Raw genomic sequence first — 22911 nt, 5'->3', positions numbered from 1 at the left:
TTTTTTGTTAGTATTTAAATAAATCGGGGTTGTTTATATGACTACTGATGCCTGACCATCCTGAGACTATTTGGACAGAGAGGATATGCTACAAAGAATACCAAATCAGTTTTCCGTACAATGGAAATTTTGTAATTTCTCCAATATTGTCGTCGGGGTTAACAACTAATAACTAAGTCAGATAGTTGACTTAAGTATCCAGTACTTTGTTACAAATATTCAGGTCATGTAGTAAAATTAAATGTTATAATACGTAATTTTATTCACCCATAGGTTACTAGAACACTGGCCTTGTTAAAGACATCCTTATGTTACTCAAGTTAGGTTTCAAATCTGTCAAAGAATCCTAACTAGATAAGAATTTTTGTTTTCTTTATTAAGCACAACACCCCTACCCTTCCACACACACTCACAAACAAAAAATAATTTCTGATTGTTGTTATCCTAAAATTATCTGTTGTCTTTCTCAAAAATCATCCCATAACGGGTTTAAGTGAAACCCCTAATTTCCCGACCCACCCATAACCCAAACTTTCCCTTGTTCACCCAAAACCATCCCATAGATAAAACCCTAACCTTAGAGATAACACAACTGCTAGCTGGTTCTAGTTGACAGAGGATCCTGAAGACTGGCCCAGAACCTGGGTTACATCAGAAGGGGGTGGAAGGACTAGGATATCTAACTTAGAAAAAGAAGACCCCATTAAAGAAGACCCCATTTACTGATTAATAAGACCCAAAAAAATCCTAAATAACCTTAAATTGAATCAGAAATTGAAACGATTGGACCAATACAAAAACTGGTCCAATTAAATAAACATAAAAGGGACAGTAATAGAACTACAGAGGATTTCACATGTTCCCACATTTCAGGTCCATTAAGTTGGTTGCATACATTGGAAACCCATAAGAAGAAGCTCAATACCTACATGACCCAAACCTAGGCCTATTCGTACGAAAAAGAAACTGATTTGGTGCAGGGTCTGCATCATAATGGTTCAGGCTTGAGTAAATATCACCAGCTCAAATAACTACTAATTCAGACCTAAACATCAACAATAATTTTTGTTCATGATAATTACTGACAAGCCTAAATTTGACCATCACTTTGTATGATAGCAACAACAATTTTGTCAAACTAAAAACAGAAAGTAGGTGTCTATAGTGTAAACAAGTCACCTAAAGGGCTTATTATATTGAAGAAAAGCTTTGGGATGGGTCAGGAGTTTGTTCACATGCGTTTACTTTGTACCGGGCCTGAAATATGGATAGTTATAGGAAAAGGGATTTCACTTCATTAATTTAACTACATTCTTGTTTGGAGTTTTTTTTTTGCCCTCCTTATTTTCTCCTTATTTTAGTATCAAGTCAGTTTATGCTACCTTATTAGTTGAAATAGGCTCAGCATTTCCTCGTTAGTTGAAATGTGCTTTTAACTATAGATCTTTTCCCTTTCTTTTGGTTGGGGTTTACGGGGATCAGACTTGTGCCTGTAAGGAAGTCTAGATAGCTGCAATTGGCAAGAGACCAAAATACAGTAGAGGCAACTGCAAGAGAGACCCGAGCCTGAGAGAGACTACCTTGTCTTCTAAATCTCTTGCACGGTTTCTTTTTTTCTCTTTTATCTTATTGCTCTGAAATTTCCTGCAATATGAGAACCAACCAAAGTATTTGCCGTTGCAGGAAACTAAAGTTTCTGATTCTCCTGTCACTTGTGACAAGTCTATATTAGTCTATATATAAAGTCCTATTATCTTCAAGTAAAAGAACCAACCTTGACAATGACTAATGTCCACAGTCACCAATTAATGACAAGTACGACATACAAATTCAAGATAGTCATAATATTCAATATGCTTTGACAACACAATCTTAGAATATAAGACACTGACCTATAATTGTCAGGATTCATAGTTAGCAAAACCCTATAGACTTTCTCTCCTTCCTCTAAGCGACCAAGCTTCACCAACAAAGAAACCTGCTGTTCCTTGAAGGTTAATTTATCAACCTGAAAAGACATTAGGAAGAAACAGATGACTATTTTGAACCATCAAATCCAATCCTCAACATTAACATCCTAGAGTCTTCTTTTTTTCTTTTTCTTTTTTTTGGGGGGGAGGGGTGAGCAATACACTTACAATTTTAAATTCTTTCCTGTGCAATTCCTCAAGAGCTCTTTCAAGAAACCCACATTCCTCAAATAAAGAGATCTGCATAAATTCCAGAGATACATGTGAATCACACCTACATTTACAACATAATAAAGATATTTGAAATGAATACCAAGAAGACTATGTGCCACTACATGAGAAAGTGCCTCACGGAGATGTCAGGTGTGTCAAAGTATTGAAACATATTCACTTGATAGTGTGAGAGAATAGATACAGCAGGAAGATGTGGAATTTTGGACCCTGTTCTGATAAAATTTACCATATTCTGCTCATCTGCTGGTAGTTAATGAATGGGAAAATCTGTTCTACAATTTGAGGCTGTGATAAAGACCTAACGTGAAGCTTTAGAATTAGCACAATATCACTCCTGCGCTACAAATCCTTGACAATCTTCTGGGTTGCAACACTCAAACTAATTTCCTTATAATCAAATAAATTTACCCATATGACCTTCTCTCGATCCAGAATTGCTCTACACTCTGGATATGGATTTAGAGAAAATACTCACATTGGACCATATTTTTGTAAATAAGATAGAGACATAGAGACCCACATTTATAGCTATGGCTAAGAGCCAGCACAAAAATGGGGTGACCAAAATAAAGATTTAACTATTTAAGACCCACATATTCTACCCAGTATTAACAAGATCAAAACCTTTTACACCACAGACAAAAATAAGACATCAAAACCCCAATAAAAGAAAATTTTATCTCTATCCATTTTCCGGTGTGTACAAGTCAAATAGGCCTCCATTAAGGTGAAAAAGGTTCTTTTCCCCCTTTCTTTTCTCCCCACTGTGGAAATTACGGCAGATCATCTTTCACAACTTCCATCCTCAAGCAGTGCAACCCTGATCTACTTGACTAAGCCCCATGCTCGTCCAAGGGAGTTTGGCGTCACAGTGAATTCACATTTATTATGGTTTGGTTCTTCCTGCTGAACAAAGCGAATTGTAACCTCCCCCCCCCCCCCCCCCCCAAAAAAAAAAAAAAAAAAAGTATACACATGAAGTCCCAGATCAACATATTAATCAGTTCTCCATTCCTAGAACTAGCTGCTTAAATAGCATGTTAGTGTACAGCTTTTTCTCTACATATGGCACGCACTTAATTAAGCTACTTAGATGTTAACAGGTACAAATGCACCTCAAATTCAAACGTTGTTGAGTGTGTGTGCATGTTTAGTAATGATACAAAGGCATGCAGATGCATGTTAAGAAAAGGACAGGAGTTATATGGTTCTACCTTGTATAAAAGCATTTCACCATGTTCACAGCGTTCATTATCGGGAGGATAGTCGTCCTCCAGGGTCCCTTCATAGGCTTCTAGGATTTCAATTGCTTTTGCACCACTAGAAAATGCATCAGAAGATAAACTGCTAAGCCATCAACTCAATGAAAGATGAAAACTTACTGTGTGTGCATGAAATAAGGAATAAAAAATTGGTAAGCAAGGTGATCATAAGAAAAATAAATGAAGTTGAGTGAGAACTGCACAAAACATTTTAAGGCCTCCAGCAGCTGAGCTTAGGGCACCTGCCCAATTGCATTGAGGCAAAAAGGGAAAAAAATAAAAATATAACCCAATGCTAAACCACTTAGAAAGTTAGAATAATGCATAAACAAGCAAAAGGTAACATAATATAACTAACACTACTACCATGGTGTACTTCAACAACAATATACAAACAAAATTACAAAGAAAAGTAACAACAATAATAATGAGATAGAAAATACAGCCTTGATGATTCAGGGAAAATACAAATACACATAGCCTAGGCCCAAACAGGTCTGCAAGATTATAGAGAAGTCTCTATTTAATCGATGAGAGTAAGCCTCTGTTAGTTGAAATACTTCAGCACGAGATGGAAGAGAAAAAGGGAGGGAGGAACTGCAATTGCTTGAACCCATAACTCCACAGAGATGTACGTACACGTTGGTCTGACTACTAACAAGTGCATGGCAGTTATAGACAAGGGGCCCGTCTCTAATCAGATGCAAAACCTCCATAACACTTTAGTGGAGCTGGAGAAAATGTTTGCAATTTGAATGTATGTTATTACAATCGAAACAGAGTGCACACTACCGTAGATGAAAAGATAAAATATAAATGTGAAAATAAACCAGATACAAAAGCTATTACACTATTAAGGAAGAGAAGGGGGTGAGCTATTACACTATCCCTTTAAATGGGTAATGTCTTTCGCTTTTCTGTAGAGTTACTTGAATGAAGACACTTGATCTTCCCATAATTCCCAAATGCCTTCCACCAACCTTTTCCATTCCGGGAAGTCAATCACAAAACAACTAAGCCCAACAATAATATTTGTCATGAGGATTACTAAGAACTAGTACATAGTAGTAACTCCTCCTATAAAAGTCTAACTTAAGGTTTGTTGGATCAGATCCTAGAAAATTGACAGTTCTCAAGGGCAGATGTATGAAAAGGCCAGACAATAAGGCTATTACACTGTCGTTTTAAATGGGTAGATGCTGCATTTCAAGACTTTAAGCACAAAATGTGACAACTAAGTTAAAGAAGGTAAAAAATGGTTCATCAAGAATTCAACTTGAATTAGTCAATAGCTATAATGCAGGTTCCATTTATTCTAATTATCAAACGTCCACATATAACCAAATTTTTGGTGTCCACGAAAGGCTGACCACGGCACGGCAAAGAATAAAAGGTACAAGAATTAACTCTCACATATAACCAGATACTAAGAATGTAATAAGTAAGAATTTACTTCCACACAACCAAATACTGAAAAGATGCAAGAATTTCTTTTCAAACATATATTGATGCAAGAATGCAGCGATAAAACAAAAACGAAATTTGACCACATATTAGAATGTCTACAGGCATGAGGTTAACAAAAACATGTGAAGCAGAATTAACAACATACCAAGCTACCAGCATTGGAAGCCTAGAGAAACCAGGCGTAAGAATGCCCAGTCCTGTTGGGATGCACTTTGTTTAAGTTGTTTTATTTGAAGTGTTTTGAGGCCTTTGATAGTTGAACTGGAGGTCCAACAGTTCAGTTTAAGACCTTTTTTAATACATTTTCTTTAGTTTAAAATGTTCTCATTATATTTGTAGTATTTCGAGTTCAGTTATTATTTGACCTGGTGGTTCACTGGTTCAATTTAAGTTCTTTTGGTGTTCAAGTAGGCTACTATTTGTAGGAGTGTGTCTATGGGTACCCTAGACTTGCCTACTTATAATTCTTTTAAATTGCTTTATAACTAAAAGCATGGCAGATGTCAGCCCATGATTTCAGCCTACAAGATTTTGTTTATCTTGGCACTGGAAGCAATGATCTGCCTGGTGGTAATCCAACATGTGGACTGATAGGAAATCCAATCAAAACTTGCAAATGCAAGCCCGATTGACTAAATCTTTCTTCTTAACTACTCCATTCAAGAGTAGAGCAAGCTGTCCCGCCACCATATCATGGTAGAACCAACAGCACCCTGTGACAGTCTTCTTCATTGGAGTTTACAGGTAACCGGTTGCAAATGGATCAGATTTGAACTTCAAGTCCACAGATCTGATAGTGGATAAGATTCCAAGTTTCCTTTTTCCTAGTGGAAGGCTACTCATTTTTTTAATTCAGAATCAATACCTGCTTTTTTGGGGATGTTAACCATAAGATGACCTTGGCAGTCAATTAAGTCTAATACACTAACCTAATATTAGGTGTATGGAATCTGAAACTAAATTGTCAACAAGATTGGTTGACTGGCCAACCGTGAGGTCTCCTACAGGAGCAAGGAATTGACCATATCCCAGCAGGTCCCACACTTCGATCAGGTTGAAATTTTCACCAGTTAACCTATAACATTATATGAGATCTCGAGTTAACCTACAAAATTATATGAGATCTCGGCCAGCATTATCTGGCAGTCTGAGTAGTTGATTTTGCTTCAAGAAAAATCTCTGTTTTTTTATCCTTTTTAGGTTGTACTGGTTAGTGGTTATACATATTACACCCTCATCAATATGGGCCTAAAAGTGGCACCATCAGTGAATTAATGCTTCGACAGAAAAGCCATAGTCAAACCCAAAATCTTGTAACATTCATGTACTTTCTACAGATTAAAGATATCCAAGTTTAAATCATTTTTAATTGTCAGAAAAGAGAATACCAGACAATTACTGATCTCATTTTCCAATTTCCACACAACCCTTTATCTCATTTTGATTAATTCAGTATCTTCTTCCCTTGCATTGTATAACATTAAGCTGTGAGAACAGACAGTTGTAAATCAAGAAGTTGTCAGATAAGAAGCAAATCATACTTTGAGTTTAAATGATGGGAAACAGCAAAGCCAATCCAGTTCATACGATGATTTGGCTTTAGGGTAAGTAGTTGTTGTCTTGTTTCAACAAAGCCAGCCAAGTCACGCATTTGAGCCTGAAGTATCAAACTAGAAAGCATTAGTAACGGCAGAATGTGATGAAATCTACTATGTAGCTATGGACATGCACACACCATTACACCACTAGTAAAACACTTATACAACAACAAAGCTATAAGCCAAATTATATTTTAGTCTTCAGGAGAAAGACTAGTGAGCAGATACTACAGACTGAAAAAGCAATTTTATGTTAAGCAAAGATGGTTAAAAAGTAACTAAACAAATAAACTCAAAGGCAAATTCATATCACACCCAAATAATCACTCGTCCATGTTTCAAAAGTGCGCAACTCAGGAGAGTCTTTGCTGTTTTATTCAAGATTCAGTTAACATATTCGTTTTAGGTGGCAATGGAAGGCAAAAGCTTGGCAACCATGCATAAAAAGGTCCATGTCCTAATGGACCCAACACAAATAAGGAAGCAACTCAATTGAGAACATAAAAGTCTCAACTCATCATGGTCCTTGACCTACAAAGTCAGATATCATCCAAAACCATGAAATCTATAAAAGTAAACTGTTTTCATTATTTCTCCACCCTATTCCCACTAAAATTCAATCCATCTTCATAACACCCAAACAAAAGGGCACCAAGCAGAGTAGAAAATAAATTCAAAAAGAAAAAACTACATAAGAATGGTGAGCCATAACAAAAGCCATCCAGCCAGACAGAAGATGATGTACTTCACGACTGGACTGAAAGAATAGTTGTCAAGCCGTTGCCTAGGTATCCAGGCTCCATGATCACCTTGTTTTTGGACCCTCCCCACTGCCTTTGGTTGCCTAGACGCATGACAACTATGACTAAAAGATAACAACAAATGAAAGAGCTGTTGAAAATATAATCAACCCTTCTCTAGCAATGGCGAACATGCAAATAAATAGCATGTGTCGTTAGGTCCTCTCCATAGCTGTCCATGTCTCATGCAACAAACAAAAACTGGAAGAGTTGTTTTGGATCAACAAATAATGCCAGGATTTCCTAGTAAAGAAATTATCACTGATTCATCAGGTGTGCATCAAGATGACATTCTGTTTGAGGATTCTATTAATAGATCCATGAACACTGCAGCATGAGTCATGACAAGCCCTTTTAAGAAGACTAATAAATGAAACGAAGTCCCCTCAATTCACAAATCTTCTGACAGCATCAGAATGCAACTCACAAACTCCCTTTCCTCATACACCAGTAACCATCAATAATCAAAGACGAGAGGATCTGACACTGGCTCCTGTTCATCATTTGTATGCTGTAAATCAGCAATAAAGGTATGTTCACTAATTCAAGACTATAGTGTGTATTAGGTTTTCTGAGATTCCTGCTCCCAACATTAATGCACTAACTCATGGACCACATAAGATCATCTTAGGATCAAGGAGTTTCTTCGATTTTACATGTCCATCTCTAGGGAGCACAGATAAATTATGACTACTTTACATAACAACAGGAATATTAAATAGAGCCCATATCGTATGATTACTGGTTGCATCATACTTCTACACTGATTTCACAAAGCTTACTGCATGCAAGATTGTCGGTGGGCCTAGGGAGTAGCGAAGATGGTGGCTTGGTGATAATGAAATAGAAGGACCATCTCCTTGCTTCAAAGGTTTCTATGGATTGTCAATAACATTTAATAATCGAGAACAATATCTCCTTAAGGTTCCTCAACACTGTCAAGGGCCATATGTAGGCCTGATGCCCTAATACCCACTCTATTTGCAAAGCTTTGGAAAGGGAAATTGCCGTAAAAAGTCATCACTATAGATCTAAGCCTCATGTACACAAAGGAATCAATAACCAGTTGGTCATTTTTTCCTTCATTATCCTTTGCAACAAGGATCTGGAATCATTTCAAGAAGGGCCTTCTGACAAACATCCCCTTCATGCAGAAAGGGTTTTCGGCAAGTACTACTTGATCAGCACTCTTCTGGACTATCTGGAACGGGATGTCAGGCTTTCCAGAGATTTTCTTTCTGAACTAGAAAGAAGTCATTCAGCACCATCCACACTATCACTGCTCTTCCCTTTTTCCCAACCGTGCTTCTTCTCTTCATTATTCTGGGAGATTACTGGCCTCCTTTTATAATTTATCTTCTTTTTTAAGTTCATTATTTATCAAAAATGGAAGAATTGTGAATTGAATCATGACATTGGTGCAAGTATATAGTAAACTGTCCAGAAGTTTCAGCAGGCATCCATGTAGTACATGTTAACTGTTCACCTTTTTTGGTTTTCATTGGGTTTCATCCAATAAACGGGAAATTGGGGGATTAGGATTTTGAGATTTTGGTTAGGAACGAACATGGATCTAATGGGGATGGTGTGACCAAACTGGGGCCAAATTCTGATGGTGGGAAGTGTGCTTCTTGCTTTTGTGGACTTGGCCAAAATTCAATTTTCAAGAAATAGGATTTGATTCGTTTAGTAATGCCTATATACAACAACAATGAGAAGCCTGATCTGATGCAAGAGCCATTTTTCTAATCAGATCTGAAAAAATGACAAACCAACATAAAAAAGAAAAGCAAAGGACATAAGATAACCAGTTCCATTTTTTTTTAGTAGATACAAGTCGATACAGACCCCTAAAGTATCAAAAAATTATTATATGAGCCATGCTCACAATTTTTTTTTTTTTTTTTTTTGGGGGGGGGGGGGGAGCATGCAGATTTCATCAGCGCAGGCTGCAATCCACATCCGATGGCTTGCTACACATGGGGGTATTCCAGATCTGAACCCCACCTGTGGTAATCCATTGGATCTGGATATCGCAGCTACTGGTAAAGACTATTCACAACTCACAAGGCCATTAGGCAATGCAAATATGTAAAAGGTGATTGCCTCTCTTGCATCATTAGAACCAAGAAACCACCTGGACACCTAGACAACATATTGTCAATCATGACACTTACATAATTGAGGTTTGTAGATCATAAGAGGCCACATAAGGGATAGGGGACAAGCAAAACAAGAAGTATTGACCTGTAATAGAGACAGATCTCTAAGAATTTCAATGTTCTCCGGATCAATCTTCAAAGCATTTCGATAGCATTTGATTGCCTCCCGGTACTCCCTATCCGATCGATACAGGAGGCCATAGACGTGCCAGCAAACGTGACTTTTAAGGTCATTCTGCATTTAATTGAAGAAGAGCACAAAAAATGTACAGCATACAACTTGTCAATGTTGATGAAAGGCAGAAATTAAATCTTAACAGTAAAAGAATATTCCTACCTTTAGGCCACGTCTGACGAGTTCATATGCCTCAGCTTTGCGGTCCATGCAATTTAATGTTAACCCCTTCATGGACAATGTTTCTAGTAATGGCAAAGTAAACCAAGATAATTAAAGAACAAAAAAGTTGTGACAAATAATCGAAAGAACGGATAAGGAGAACTCAATATATATCCTAATGGTAAAGTACATGCATATAAAATAAGAAATGGGAAACCAAACCTAAGTAGCTAAATGCTACTTAGCATACCCAAATAGAGGATTCATACTAACCCTGATAAAAACTAACAAAACCCTACAATATACTACAAGATCAAAGGTTCAAATGTGGACCAAATTCTAAATCTGGGTTCCCAGAAGGGTTTGGACCAGATTAACCACAAAGAAGTTTATGCAACATTTCTGATACTTTTCTTCTTTGAGTAATCAAGTGTAAGTTTTCTAAATAAAATTTATAAAATAAAAATTCCAGCAAGGACACGAAATTTCTCGAAGGAGCAGCAAGAACAAAGCAGAAGCCAAACGCGTCAAAGTGAACACCAACAAAATAAGCCCAAGAGAGACACCAAAACCTTAAGATGCTCATGAAACAAATCACAACAACTGAACAAAGCATCAAATGTAAATAAAAAGGTAAGGCTAAAAAATACAGCAATCTCAACTAATAGATTAGGAATTAGTAAACACAAGTTTTAACCCAAACAAGTTCCAATAATTGTTTTACAGGTAATGATGCCTTAATAAACACAAGTTTAACCCCAAAGGAGTATATACAGGTAATGGTGCCTAAAAGAATGCTTTCATTCTTATTGTTTTTTCAACCTCTCAGGGTTTAACCCAGTATAATGATGCAGTGAAATCAGGGGTCTCCCTCCCTGCCCACCGCCCTGGCACAAAAAAATAGAGTACACAACCAACTCCAGACATAAAATGGTCAAATAAAAAAACCCATTCAAGTATAGAACAGATTACAATATAAAACAACCATCCTGCATAACATACTTATGAATTTTACAGCGATGATGAAGCATGAACCTAACAGCAGAGATCAAAATAAAAGTTTTTTCATAATTCGTCAATGCTTTGAGATTCAATATAAAAGAATGGGAGGAGATTTGACTTGCATAGAGGGATGGTCTCCTCAAGATGGCAATGGAAAGTGTCTCGGCCATTCATCACTTGGGTTAGGAGTCTTAGGACTAGCATGGAAGACCCCCAAATACTTGTCCATGGCTTGAGAGTTGAGACATCAGGTATCTGGCTTCTCAGCGGAACCGCTTGTTCAACTGGAAACCTATATCAGGATTCACCAAATGACATAGCTTATCGATTGATATGGGAAGGAGTGGCTAAGGATGGACTTGGAAGGGGGCAAGTGAGCTGTGAAGTAAAAACTACAAATATCTTGCATATCTTATGACTGGATCTCTGCTACATTGGTCTAGGTCAACGTATATTATGTATATATACGTACTTATTAAATAAACAAAATTTAGTGGTTTTTATGGAAAAAAAAATTACAAAACAATAGAAAATGCAATTAATTCATTCACATATGAAGGATGTATAATTTCAATGCACCTTTTTGATTGTCAAATAATAGATAAGTAACACCAAAGTGTTAACACAAAAAGAAATATACATTGTCCAAACCTTAAATGAAGTTAGCTTACCTCCATGATCTGGAAACTTTTTCAATATAGCATCTGCAGCCTTTAAACCCTTCTTATACTGCTTCGTCTCATATGATTTCTGAAAGAATGAACCATGAGAGAGTGATATAGTCACTTAAGTATATATTAATATTTGTCTAGTAGGAGGCTGAGTATGAGCAGAAGCAGAATAAGATGGGTAGACACCTTTTTCCATAAAGCAATAGCAGAAAATTAGCTAAGTAACTTGTTTAGTGCATAAAATAGACAACAATACTGGTAGAAACAAAGTTGTTTTGGTGGGTTTTGGGAAAGAGAGGAAAGGGGGGGGGGGGGGGAGGGAGGAGTATCCGTCATCGTTTTGCAAGAATGTATCATACAAGAGAGTTTTTTAGTACTATTACCCACAAACATAGTATTCAATGAACCATCTTAATTTTGTAGTAGACAGAAACAATATAGAATGGGTGTTAATACTTGAATTTGTTATCTTAGGATGTACTACATACATGACACATCTGGCAAAACAATGCAATAATAGAATTTGGAACAAAAATATGGAGAGCTCGTAGAAGATCTATAAACCTAGTGAACATCTTTAATCCAAGAACTCTTGGTTGATCTGAATGTCTCCAAGACTAAGAAACAGTAACATTATTTAAACAATAATTATTGCTTCCTTGCATGAACTAATGGAGTTCATTCCCTATCAAAATAGAATTTGCAAGAGAGATCTAAAAGAGGGACCTGGATATCCAAACTAAACATCTTTCAACATGTTTATAATATCTGAATGACTATAAAATCCAGGAATAGAGAAGTCTGCCAAGCAATCTGTTAAGGCCAAAGGTAAGATTCCAGAACTTTGGGTTTTGAATTTGGTTCCAGTCATTGTCTGTTGTGCATAAAATATGTGGACTCCAAGCAACTGAGTGAGTAGCATCTAAATTTTTTGTTTCAGAAGTCCATCACTGTCCTAATGCCTCCAGCCTGGCCTAATTGTATGGGTAACTTCCAAGAGAGGCTGTATAGTGATTTTTATTCAAAATTACATTCGAATCACAATTTAAACTTGTTGAATATGATCTGGGTTTATGTATTTCAGCTTGATACAGATCACTAGATCTGAATACATGACCCATCACAACCATGGGCAATGACATTCAACACCCATTAATCAACATACAGTGCCACTAAACTCATCTGATATGGTTCCCACCAAACAAAGCATACGTAGAACATTCTGTCTGTAAGGTAAAGGCCCAAAAACATTTATCTTAACGATTATCCGGAACCAAGTACGCCCTGTTTCAGTATTTACACTGGCCTTTGAAGCAGTAACTTGATATTTTCTTTTCCTCTTAACACATATTTTAACATCTAACAACGTTTTCATGAAACATCTCAATTTTATTTTTGTACAACTCAAAAGGCTGAAAATATAAACAGAAACCATAAGGGAAATCATGATAAACTAATAGCCAAGAGATGTAGCGGTACTCCAGCAATGAATGGAAAACAAGAATTTAACCGAAAGGGATAAACACTTGCCCACACATACTTTGTCTAAATTTCAATCTTTTGGGCATTCATTTTCTTTCCTAAGTAAGAAAGCAAGCTTATTCCCTTATTTTTCATTAAATAGTCCGTTCTCTAAGGATCAAGAAAGAAAACGAAAACAAATTATAATGTGTTTAAAGAACTGAGATGACAATAAATAAAAATCTGGTATCATTCAAGAAGGCTGGTATATTTACGCCACCACAAAGAAACAACTTCAAACTTACAGACAGGAAAAGGGAACACCAGTAGTTACACATAAGTGTGTGACAATAGTAACCGGTACTATCATTAGCAGATAAATTCCAATGAAACCACATGCTGAACCTCACAGACTAGTGAGTGTAAATTGACTGAATCAGGAGATGAGGATTTTTAAGCCTGGTTGACACCGACTATAGTTTTCAGGGAAAAGGATAGGCACACTGCTAGTGAGCAGCACCAGTAGGGGCATGGAACAGGCATCAAACAAGAAAGGCAGTGGGAAAAGAGAGAAAGAAAACAGGCACAAACTCCTTGTAATCGATGTGACCAGCCTTTTTCTTTAATTTAAAATTAGTCTGCTGAAAAATAGAACCAATGGCATACGCATGTCAAAGAAAATCCATTTGGTGCATCAGAGAGAAAACAATCAACTTCTATCTGAAGAAAGATGTACAATTTAGTAACACAAATAGAAGGGCAAATTTAACAGCAACAATAGAACATTTAGAAATATGAATTTAGCATCTCCGAAGGATTTCAGTAAGCAAGCATTCAATTTTAATTCCATTGTTAACGCGTAGCAGGTAGCCACGTGAATGAAAGCCGATGACACAACAACCAGGGTCAACTGAAATCGAAGTTGTTAAATAACAGCAAAAAGGGCAGTAATCACACTTCACTGAGCTGACACTTCAATAACAGTTAAGAGAAAAAAATAATCAAATATCCAATGAATCCAAAGCACACAGTCTCAGCAGAAGGGGCAGCACGAAATCTAGGGTTTAAATGAGAAAGAAGTGAAGTACGACAAATCATTAAAAGACTAAATTTGAAAACAGTTAATACAACTTGATCGTGTGATTCAACTGAATCGTACAACAAAGCGAATAAAAAATGGAACTTACGACGATGAGCTTGAAGAGATTGGCCTCCTTGGGAGGAAGTGAGGCCCCCATTGTTATTGGTAATTCGCAGACGGAGATGAGAAGAACAGATGCGTAGCAGAAGATGACGAGTGCGCAGGTTTAGGGCTGCGCAGGTAGAAGACGAAGATGGCGTTTTTATCTGCTGCAACCCTACCCTGAACAACAACAACTATACTGACTTAAAGGACCTGTGTTTTCAATTAAAATACTTCTTTCTTTCACTTCTCATCGTTTGTTTAGGACCGGAGCATTTTTTTTCCCCATTCACATCCCTATACTTTTACAGTTTTAGGTCCCTCATGTTTATTTTATTGCATTCAAACCCTTATTTGGACATTGTGGGAACGTTCGACAATGTGAGCGACCTGTGGGGCCACTTTTTTTTTTTTTTTTCCAACTAGCCCCAATTCGATGGGACAAGTTTACATTTTAAATTGGTAAATAACTAGATATGATACCTCAAAATATTACTTAAAATTGCATAATAATAAATTAATAATTCGATCTATTAGCATTGTTCATATATTTTCTTTTTTTTTTTCCTTTTCTTTCAAAAATATCCTTTCCATCATAGTTTTCCCTTTTCCGGAACCTTTAAAATTCAAATTGGAAAATGTGAATTGGAAAATGTGAAGAACTCTTCCAAGAACTCTAGTTTGGCTGCTGGTTAGATCACAATGGAGCTTGAGCTTGCTTGAGCTTGCTTGAGTGGGGTAGTGCTTCAGTATCGTGAATTTAATGCTTAACATTCTGATGCCTACGGTCGAGATCGATTTTGATCTTGACCGTCCATTTTGCACAAGTGAGTGTTAACTTTTTACGAAACGAATAGTCGAGATCAAAATCAACCGTAGACTACAAGTGTTGCGCATTAATTACGTAGCACCTAAGCCAAACACCATCTTGAGTGAGGTCTTATTACTCTAAAATTGAGAGAGTAGAACAAGCACACACGTTGCTGTGGCTACTAACGCTACCATCACTGCCATATAACCAGTGGTCGCATTGTGAGACTTACTAGCTAGGGTAGAGGAAGTCAGCTATAGTTGTTGGGCATGATTCTCACCACCAAATATGATGAATTATTCTTGCTAGCTAGTGTAGAGGTACTATGTTTGGTGGTGGATGGGAGAAATCAGCTACAATGAATATTTTAACTTTATTCAAGGGACATTTGGCCATAAAAAACTGGTCAAGAGCTTGTGAAATTGTATGCACATTCAGGAGGTCACCTTGTGCACAAATAAGCAGTTAAACCACGGTTGGAATATGGCTATTTGAGCATGAGTAAATGAAAATTATTCATTAAAGAGATTTTGTGGAAATAAGTGGATGGAATAATTATGAACAATTGGGTGTTTCAAATCCCAAGGATAGTTCATACATAATATGTTAATGAACATTTGAGCTTTTGATTTTCCAAGTATTGTTCATGAATGGAGGGTTATGGGACTTTCATTTCCCAATGACCTTTTCATTTCCTTAGTTTGCTTATAAATGACCGAAACTCTTTCATTTCCCAAAATTTTTTGTTTCAAAGTTTGGTTGTAAATGACAAGGACTTTTGTTTTCCCAATATTGTTAATGAGACATTAATGATAATATAGTATGTTCATTGTACCAATCAAAGACCTCCACTATAAATTGGGATCCTTCATTGATGAAGACAAGTCATTTTTCTTGAATTTCTCTCTCTTTTGATTTAAAAATTGTATTAAGTTTGCTTTAAGAGTCTTCTTAATGGTTTGAAAATATTGTCGATTTGGATTTTACGGTAATAGAAGGAAGACACATATCAAGTTCATCGTTGCGGTTTACTTTGTGCTTAGTATATCGTTGTTCATCATTGTATTATGGGAGACCGACATCCATTAGATCCTTAAGCACAAACTGGAGGGGACAAATTTGTTTTAAAGAAAGCGTCAGACATGCCTCGACGATTCTTCCTCTTTATTCTATTGTTTTCGGTTCATGTTCCATTTTGGTGTATTTCAATTTCCACGTTAAATAGCTTTGATACAATATTTTGATTGTTATCATTTCATTTCTCCTCATAATATCTAATTTCTCCTAATTACTCCTAATTACTATCAATTTGGCCAACAAACACTTCACAACAGGCTCTTATAAGAGTCCAAGCAACCATTTAATCGCAAAGAGCTAATTTTCCCTCACCAAAGAACATGGCTTTCAACCAGAACTGAAATATTTGATGAAAAATAAACGAGCACAAAACGTCATTTCACAGCAGAAAGCTATCCTTTCATTGGAGAGTGCCAAATAACAACTTGAAAAGAGAGCCCAAAAATCATAGAGATGGATAGTTGCAATCCAAAGTCAAGTTACAGAAAAACCAACCATCATTGTGGTATTCTGGTGTAGACGTGAGATTTCAACTAGGATTTTGACAGTTTTACTATTCAAATGAAGCTCGAATACCTCAAGCTCAAAAAAAAAAAAAGTCAAAATTCATCTATTCAAATGAGTGATTTACAAACCTTGAATCCTTATTACAGAGCTCAATGATCCAAGGATGATCTATAGGCCATTGGGTCATACAATCTAATGACAGACTTTATACTTGGTGGAATGTCCTTCACAATCGGTTGAACCTCCACTGGGCATGTAAATGCTGGCTCCTATACAGCTTTGATAAGAGTTTGGTTATCTGATTCCACAATAACTTTCTCGTGGATATCAACTATGGCTTGAAGAAGCCCACTTCGAACAGCAAGAGCCCCCCTTGTAGTACAGTGGAAAACCTCATTGGATTTGAAAAAGCCCCAAGAACCTTGTTGATTATTGAGATGGTGATATGAGCTTCTAACAGAAAAAACACCATTCTTATTCACTCCTCAAACTAGCCTATTCTCTTTAGGAAATAAAGACAAATAAAGACAACTGAATCTGAGTTATAGCCTGCACTTCACATGGAGAGAAAAGTTGAACCAGTAATGGCTTGCTCCATGTTCTAGACCCACCATGATTTAACTGAGAAGCCTTATTTATTTCACAACCAACAGGCTTTCTTTTCTGAATTTTAAAACCTGGCAAACCAGCAACCCATTTATCACTTCATATATCTATTTGTTCATCATCCCCAATATTCCAAAGCAATGCCGCTGAGACCTCTCTCCTTTAATTCCCTCCAAGGCCTGGGCTCCTCCCGCTTGCTCTAGAACCCGTTTGGTTTGTTTCTAAACTTGCCCATGATTTTTGATCTCCATACTTCCTGCCCTTGGAAATGCTGGTGCGCCTTGGTGTCTCGCCATGACCACCAGATTCTTCAGACAAACAGAGTCGTTTCCAATAAGTCCACTTCACCTTTCTCTTCACATCTGAACACCCCCAGAAGAAATCTGAACAAAGCTTTCTAACAGTTGCATGAAGAGAAGCAGGCATGAGAAAGCATGTATATTGGTCAAGAGGGCTACTGATTTTAACAAGGTCTCCTTTCCAGCTTAGGATAAAAATAGATTTTTCCAACCCTGCAACCTACCAGCAAGCCTATCAAGATCATAACAATTATCAGAGCTTTGCTAGAATAGAGCTGAAAATGCGATTGTTGGATGGTGAGAGAACAATTAAGAGTTTTATCATCCCATTAAACTCACATTCTATTTACTCAAACTACCCTATCAAAGGTTTTGCATCTAATTCCCCTAAAAACAGGCAGTCTTTCCTCTTCTTCTCCGTTATTATTTTAAAATGGTCAAACTATTCACTTTATTAATGTTTTAAAGTTTTGCATCTGGCTCTCCCTGAGCCGTCTCTTCTAGTTGCCCTGCAATCTCCCCTAAAAAATGAGGACATTATAGAGTTTATTTGCTGGAGCTTACATGTGTATTCATCAAGATCTTTTGCATTAGTCAAGAAAAAGAAATCTGTTAATGCCTGCCCACACTAACAACAAATTCCTTCAAATAACTAGCCTTTAAATTCACAACAATAGGTGCAAATTAGTCTATTAGACATTTTCAACTGACCTCCAACAAGCAAGGATTAAAGTATTAGTGTTAAGTATTGTATCAATCAAGCGATTTTAAGAGGCATATCGACTTATATCGAGTTTTTGATCCAATTGCCAATTTAACATAGTTTTTTTATTATTGAACAACACGGGCAGGGCTCTTGCGAATTGTGACCAGAAAGAGAAATTGTAGAAAAAGGGATGGGTTTTATCCCAAAAATAATAATAAAAAGAGGAAACTAAAGATTAGAAATAGGTCAAACAGTTCTTGTAATGGACAGGGATCGAATCTCAAGAACAATCGCACGATGAAAGAAATAAGGAAAAAGTTAAACACAAAATGTGCAAGATTTTTCTAGAAAAACCACAAGGAAAATAACCCACATTCACTAAACAATCCACTAATTTCAATAATATGAATAATCAATTATAGAGAATGAAGATTATATATTTATACCACAAAACCTTAAATCAATATATAATCAACACCTTACATATCTCAAGATAATCGAGGTCGTCTACAGGGAATGGTGCTCACAAAGCTTGCAAAATTCCCAACTAAGCTTGGATTTGCCTCATAAACTCTACACTGACTTTGCGCGAAAAATTATTTTGATGTACCTGATTTACTTGAAAATTCTTCATAAGACGAGCTTATATAGGTTGTCAAGCACCAATGCATGTGGATCTTATACATGAAAATTTCGTTGAAAATCTCCATCTTGTGGTTTAGGAGTGGCATTGAAGAACTCCATGGGAGCTCTTATGATGTTTGCCTTGGCAGAAGCCATCCTCATCACTCATCAGTAATATCTGGTTGGTTAAGCGCTCGCAATTCATGCGGCTTTAGGAGCTGCCCTTGGTTCAAAAACACACACAACACACGCACACTAACTACACAACTTCCCCTGTAGATCAAGGAGAGAAGTACGGACTACCAAGTTGATTGTTGGTTTTCCCCTTCTTTTTTCATGGGAAAATCAATAAATTCCTTCACCAGATGAAGGTTCCTTTGTGAAGACCCTCTAAGACAAACCAACTAACCCAAACTTAACCTCATTTATTTTAGGAAAATTTATGCACATGATACACAATCCATCTCAGGTTCACTTTACATGGGAAAATGAATGAACCATGGTATTCTCTTTCTCCTGATATTTTCTTTCTATCCGAAGCCTATAAGGGAAGAGAAATATAAAAACAACAGATAACGAAAGAAGAAAGAGAGAAGAAGATGAGAATGTACACTAGACTATACAAATAGGCATATAGATATCTTGCTCAAATGCTCTCACGTGTTCAGAAAAGGCTTTCTTCTTGATCCGTCGTGGTAGCTGATCCCACTTTCCCGCTTTCAGTCGGGAAGCTTGAAGCAGGTCTAACAATTGCTGGTTGTGCTGCAGGGGCTGGAAGGGCATAAGTGAACCTGGATGAAGAATTCTCGATAAGACCTGCAACTCCGGCAGCTGCAGATTGAGCATTTGAAGGAAGGAAAAGGTCATGCTTCTGGTCCTTATAAGCACTCCATACCTGCAAAAAACGGAAGTCAACCACAACTTTATCATGCTGCCATTCAAAGCGACAATGATCTCGACTCTAAAATCACAATTTCTCCATACCAAAAGAAAATATTAATCCTATTTTCTAACTCAAGAAAGAAGCAAATACACAAAACCAATTCCAAAAGTAGACCCCCCCACCCCCCCCAAAAAAAAAAAATGTTTGACTACTCAAGAGTATTCTGTTACCCATAACAAGGCTATAATTGCAGCATCTCCTCCACCTGAAAAGATAATCCGTGTCATTGTGGGAAGAGATACAAACATGCCTATACTTTTTCTGTCCAATCATATCTGGATAATTTTCCCAGACTTCTCATCCTCCACAAGCCCCCTACCCCTAGAAGAAATATGTATGAAGGTAAGAATATTGCCGACTAATTAGCAGCCAAAGCCTAGGTAGGATAACCTAAGGCCAAAGAGAAGAGCTAATACCACTGCTCTCACAACTCCATCTAACTAGAAAAACAGACTTGGATGGCCCATATCTGAAACCAAGCAATACCAGAGACCTACCAAAGGATCTAAGGGTTACTTGTGCCAAAAAAAAAGCAATCAGACTAATGACAAATTTGAACATACACCAGTGTTTTCACATAAATATCCTGGAGAGACTTTCTCACACCTTTGTATCAGCAACACCATGGAACTGTTTGCCATATGCACTTTGATGCCTCCTCTCAAGTACACTGCATAGGACCACCACAAGTTGAAACTCCCACACTAGCTTTCAACTCTTCACACAGTTTACAGATCAAAACTGATGAAGGCACTAATAATTCCAGTTGGCATAACAGTCCACATCCTGACAAAGGCACTAATATCCCCCTAGAATTGTCCAACTCAATGGACAAGAAATTCAATGAAAGGACTTCCAAACAAGCTTCCATTTCTCCCCAGTTGGCGTAACGGTCCAATTCTGAAAAACAACATAATGTAACTCTTGATTGGGTGACCAAACAGGGCAGCAATACCAGGACCATCTTAAAATAGAAGCAGGTCTGATTATTTTCAAACAAAAGGTAGGCTTTATTTGGAGGGGGTTAAGGGGGTCAGTTATGGTGGTAGGACTGACATGGACAGGAGAAACCGATTTGAATTCAGCCTCAATGGAAGACTCCTGAAAGATAAGGATTAGTTGAGGGATATAGGGATCTAAGGTCAATGGCCTTCTACTAGAGTTCAGATGTAGCTAAAACTTTAAGGAAACGAGGGAAGATATAGAGGCTTTATTCCCGAAAGGAGGACTTAAGATTCACTGACCTGGCTTCGGTCATGATGTCTGCAGTTGCAGGTTTAATGGGGATTTCACCTAAATCTGAAACCAGAAGTTAGAGAAGAAGAGGTAAAGAGAAGTGGAGATATCCTGCCTGCATCCGTGACCTACTTGGTGAACCGATAGAACACTGCTTAGAACTCTTGGTAAAGGTGGTTGACTCCTACCTAAGTCCCAGACTTGCTTGATTGTTAGTGAAGCAGCGGCCCAATAGATCCAGGGAGGAAGAAGAGGTCCCTGAGCAGCTTCTAGTCCCCCCCCCCTTGCCCCACCCACCCCCCCCCTCCCAGAAAAAAAAAAAAAAAACCTAGTATTTGGAACTCTCCTAATCAACTTGTCTCTATCTATTTATTCTACCCTCCAGGGGCATTTATAAAATGGGCAACAGCCGTACATTAGAGAGCCCTTTTTGGACTGACAAGAAATAAAAGTGTCCTAGGCTAACTCTAAGATACTATTCAACCTAATCCTAACCACCAACCCAATTTCCTTTAAGGGATTCTAAAACAAATAATAACCACCATCCTACCTTTTGTTAAAGGACTTCTAAGCTAAAACTTAAGAAACCACTAGCTCTCATGCATGAAGCTTCTATTCAAATTACATAAATCTAATGGGAAAAGGCTTTACTACCTCACTTAAATTGGACAAGTGAATAAATTAAGCATGAAATTTTCATACTCAACTCATTCACCCATGTTCGACATCCATCAAGTTAACCGATTATGACAAGAACCAACCATTAAAGGCTCAATCCATATACAAATCAACCTTATATATATTTTTAAATATTTTGTTTATTTATTTTGTATGGAAAAGAGCCTCCTTTGGTGCTGGCTCTGCATCACAAAGGCACTCATAGCCCCTCAGGGTGTCCAACTTACTGAAGAAGAAATCCAAAGAAGCCACATCAATGTCTTACTAATGTAGTATTGTATTTGATTGATCAAAACAATAGCCAAATAGGACCTTTCACAGGAAATAAAGTTCAGACTTGATAGACTTAAGATGAAACAGAAGTTAGATGTGAAAGAGGGCTGAAACTAGAGTGGTATTATAAGGATAATAACATAACAATACAGGTTGAATGGATCTTCAAAACAGGGGCAGAACTATGATGAAGAAATTGAAAGGACAATATGAGGGAATTGAGAATAACAATGTAACACCTCGGCTTCACACCGCAAGGTGGATCGAACACCAACCTACCTTTGATCAAACACAAGGAGTCTCCATAGTGAAGGAATGCTAACAAAGCAAATTGATTTCAATAGATGAGTTGTGTCTTCACCACTAACATAAGTCTCTTTATATAGCATTCTAAAGAGACATAAACATTAATGGTAACATCCAACCACTAGTTAACACAACCTACTACAAATATTAATGAAAACATCCAACTATTACCCAACACCACTAGTCAAAACAATAATGGAAACATCCACCTCCTACACCCCACCACTAACCAACATCACCTACTAGCTCCTTTTGTTGACTTTTCAAAGCTAGACTTGGGCTTAGTTCAAAATAGTGCGTTGATATTCTCCCACTAAAGTAATCCAAGCCCATGAAACCATGGGCTCATTTTATCCCACTACAATAGTCCTAGCCCATGCAAGCCATGGGCTGTTTTGGATCATATCATTAGGCTTTGATGGGCTTGACCATTGGGCTTTTATCTTTTTTGTATATGCTGCCAATTCTGCATCAACTCTCCCCGGCTTGAAAACATTGGTCTCTGATGAATGGATGAATGATATGTAACGCTTATACCCATCGGGATCGATTTTCTCGAGGTTGTCAAAATGAATCCAAGTGCTATCATGCCGTGGACGATTCTTCCATTTGATCTCACCCTTGCCTTACTTTAAACCTTCGGTAATAGGTGTCATGACTGCACTAAAGTTTTGAATGACTCTCCTGAAAGACAATGC

General features: G+C 37.3%; 2 protein-coding genes across 3 annotated transcripts in view; both read right to left on the bottom strand.

Moving 5' to 3' along the window:
• EMB2753 (tetratricopeptide repeat (TPR)-containing protein) overlaps positions 1 to 14354 on the bottom strand; it is a 35377-nt gene extending 21023 nt beyond the window's left edge. For both annotated transcript variants that reach the window (XM_089145209.1, XM_089145208.1), the window contains exons 1-8: positions 14152 to 14354; positions 11504 to 11582; positions 9831 to 9913; positions 9579 to 9728; positions 6475 to 6590; positions 3419 to 3524; positions 2139 to 2210; positions 1893 to 2008 (exon numbers count right to left, since the gene is read on the bottom strand). In XM_089145209.1, the coding sequence (XP_089001335.1) occupies positions 1893 to 2008; positions 2139 to 2210; positions 3419 to 3524; positions 6475 to 6590; positions 9579 to 9728; positions 9831 to 9913; positions 11504 to 11582; positions 14152 to 14202 (773 nt within the window). In that variant the 5' untranslated portion in view covers positions 14203 to 14354. The remainder of the gene's footprint in view (positions 1 to 1892; positions 2009 to 2138; positions 2211 to 3418; positions 3525 to 6474; positions 6591 to 9578; positions 9729 to 9830; positions 9914 to 11503; positions 11583 to 14151) is intronic.
• A 4431-nt stretch (positions 14355 to 18785) lies between these two features.
• Positions 18786 to 22911, bottom strand: part of GRV2 (DNAJ heat shock N-terminal domain-containing protein) — a 44616-nt gene continuing 40490 nt past the window's right edge. Inside the window, exon 22 of the mRNA XM_089145207.1 lies at positions 18786 to 19672. Within this exon, the coding sequence (XP_089001333.1) occupies positions 19442 to 19672 (231 nt within the window). The 3' untranslated portion in view covers positions 18786 to 19441. The remainder of the gene's footprint in view (positions 19673 to 22911) is intronic.

This window comes from Hakea prostrata, chromosome 2 (assembly GCF_041222555.1).
Source record: "Hakea prostrata isolate BN-2017 chromosome 2, UWA_Hpros_2, whole genome shotgun sequence".
In the NCBI taxonomy this organism is placed as follows: domain Eukaryota; kingdom Viridiplantae; phylum Streptophyta; class Magnoliopsida; order Proteales; family Proteaceae; genus Hakea; species Hakea prostrata.
This window is presented reverse-complemented; position numbering and strand designations above follow the sequence as displayed.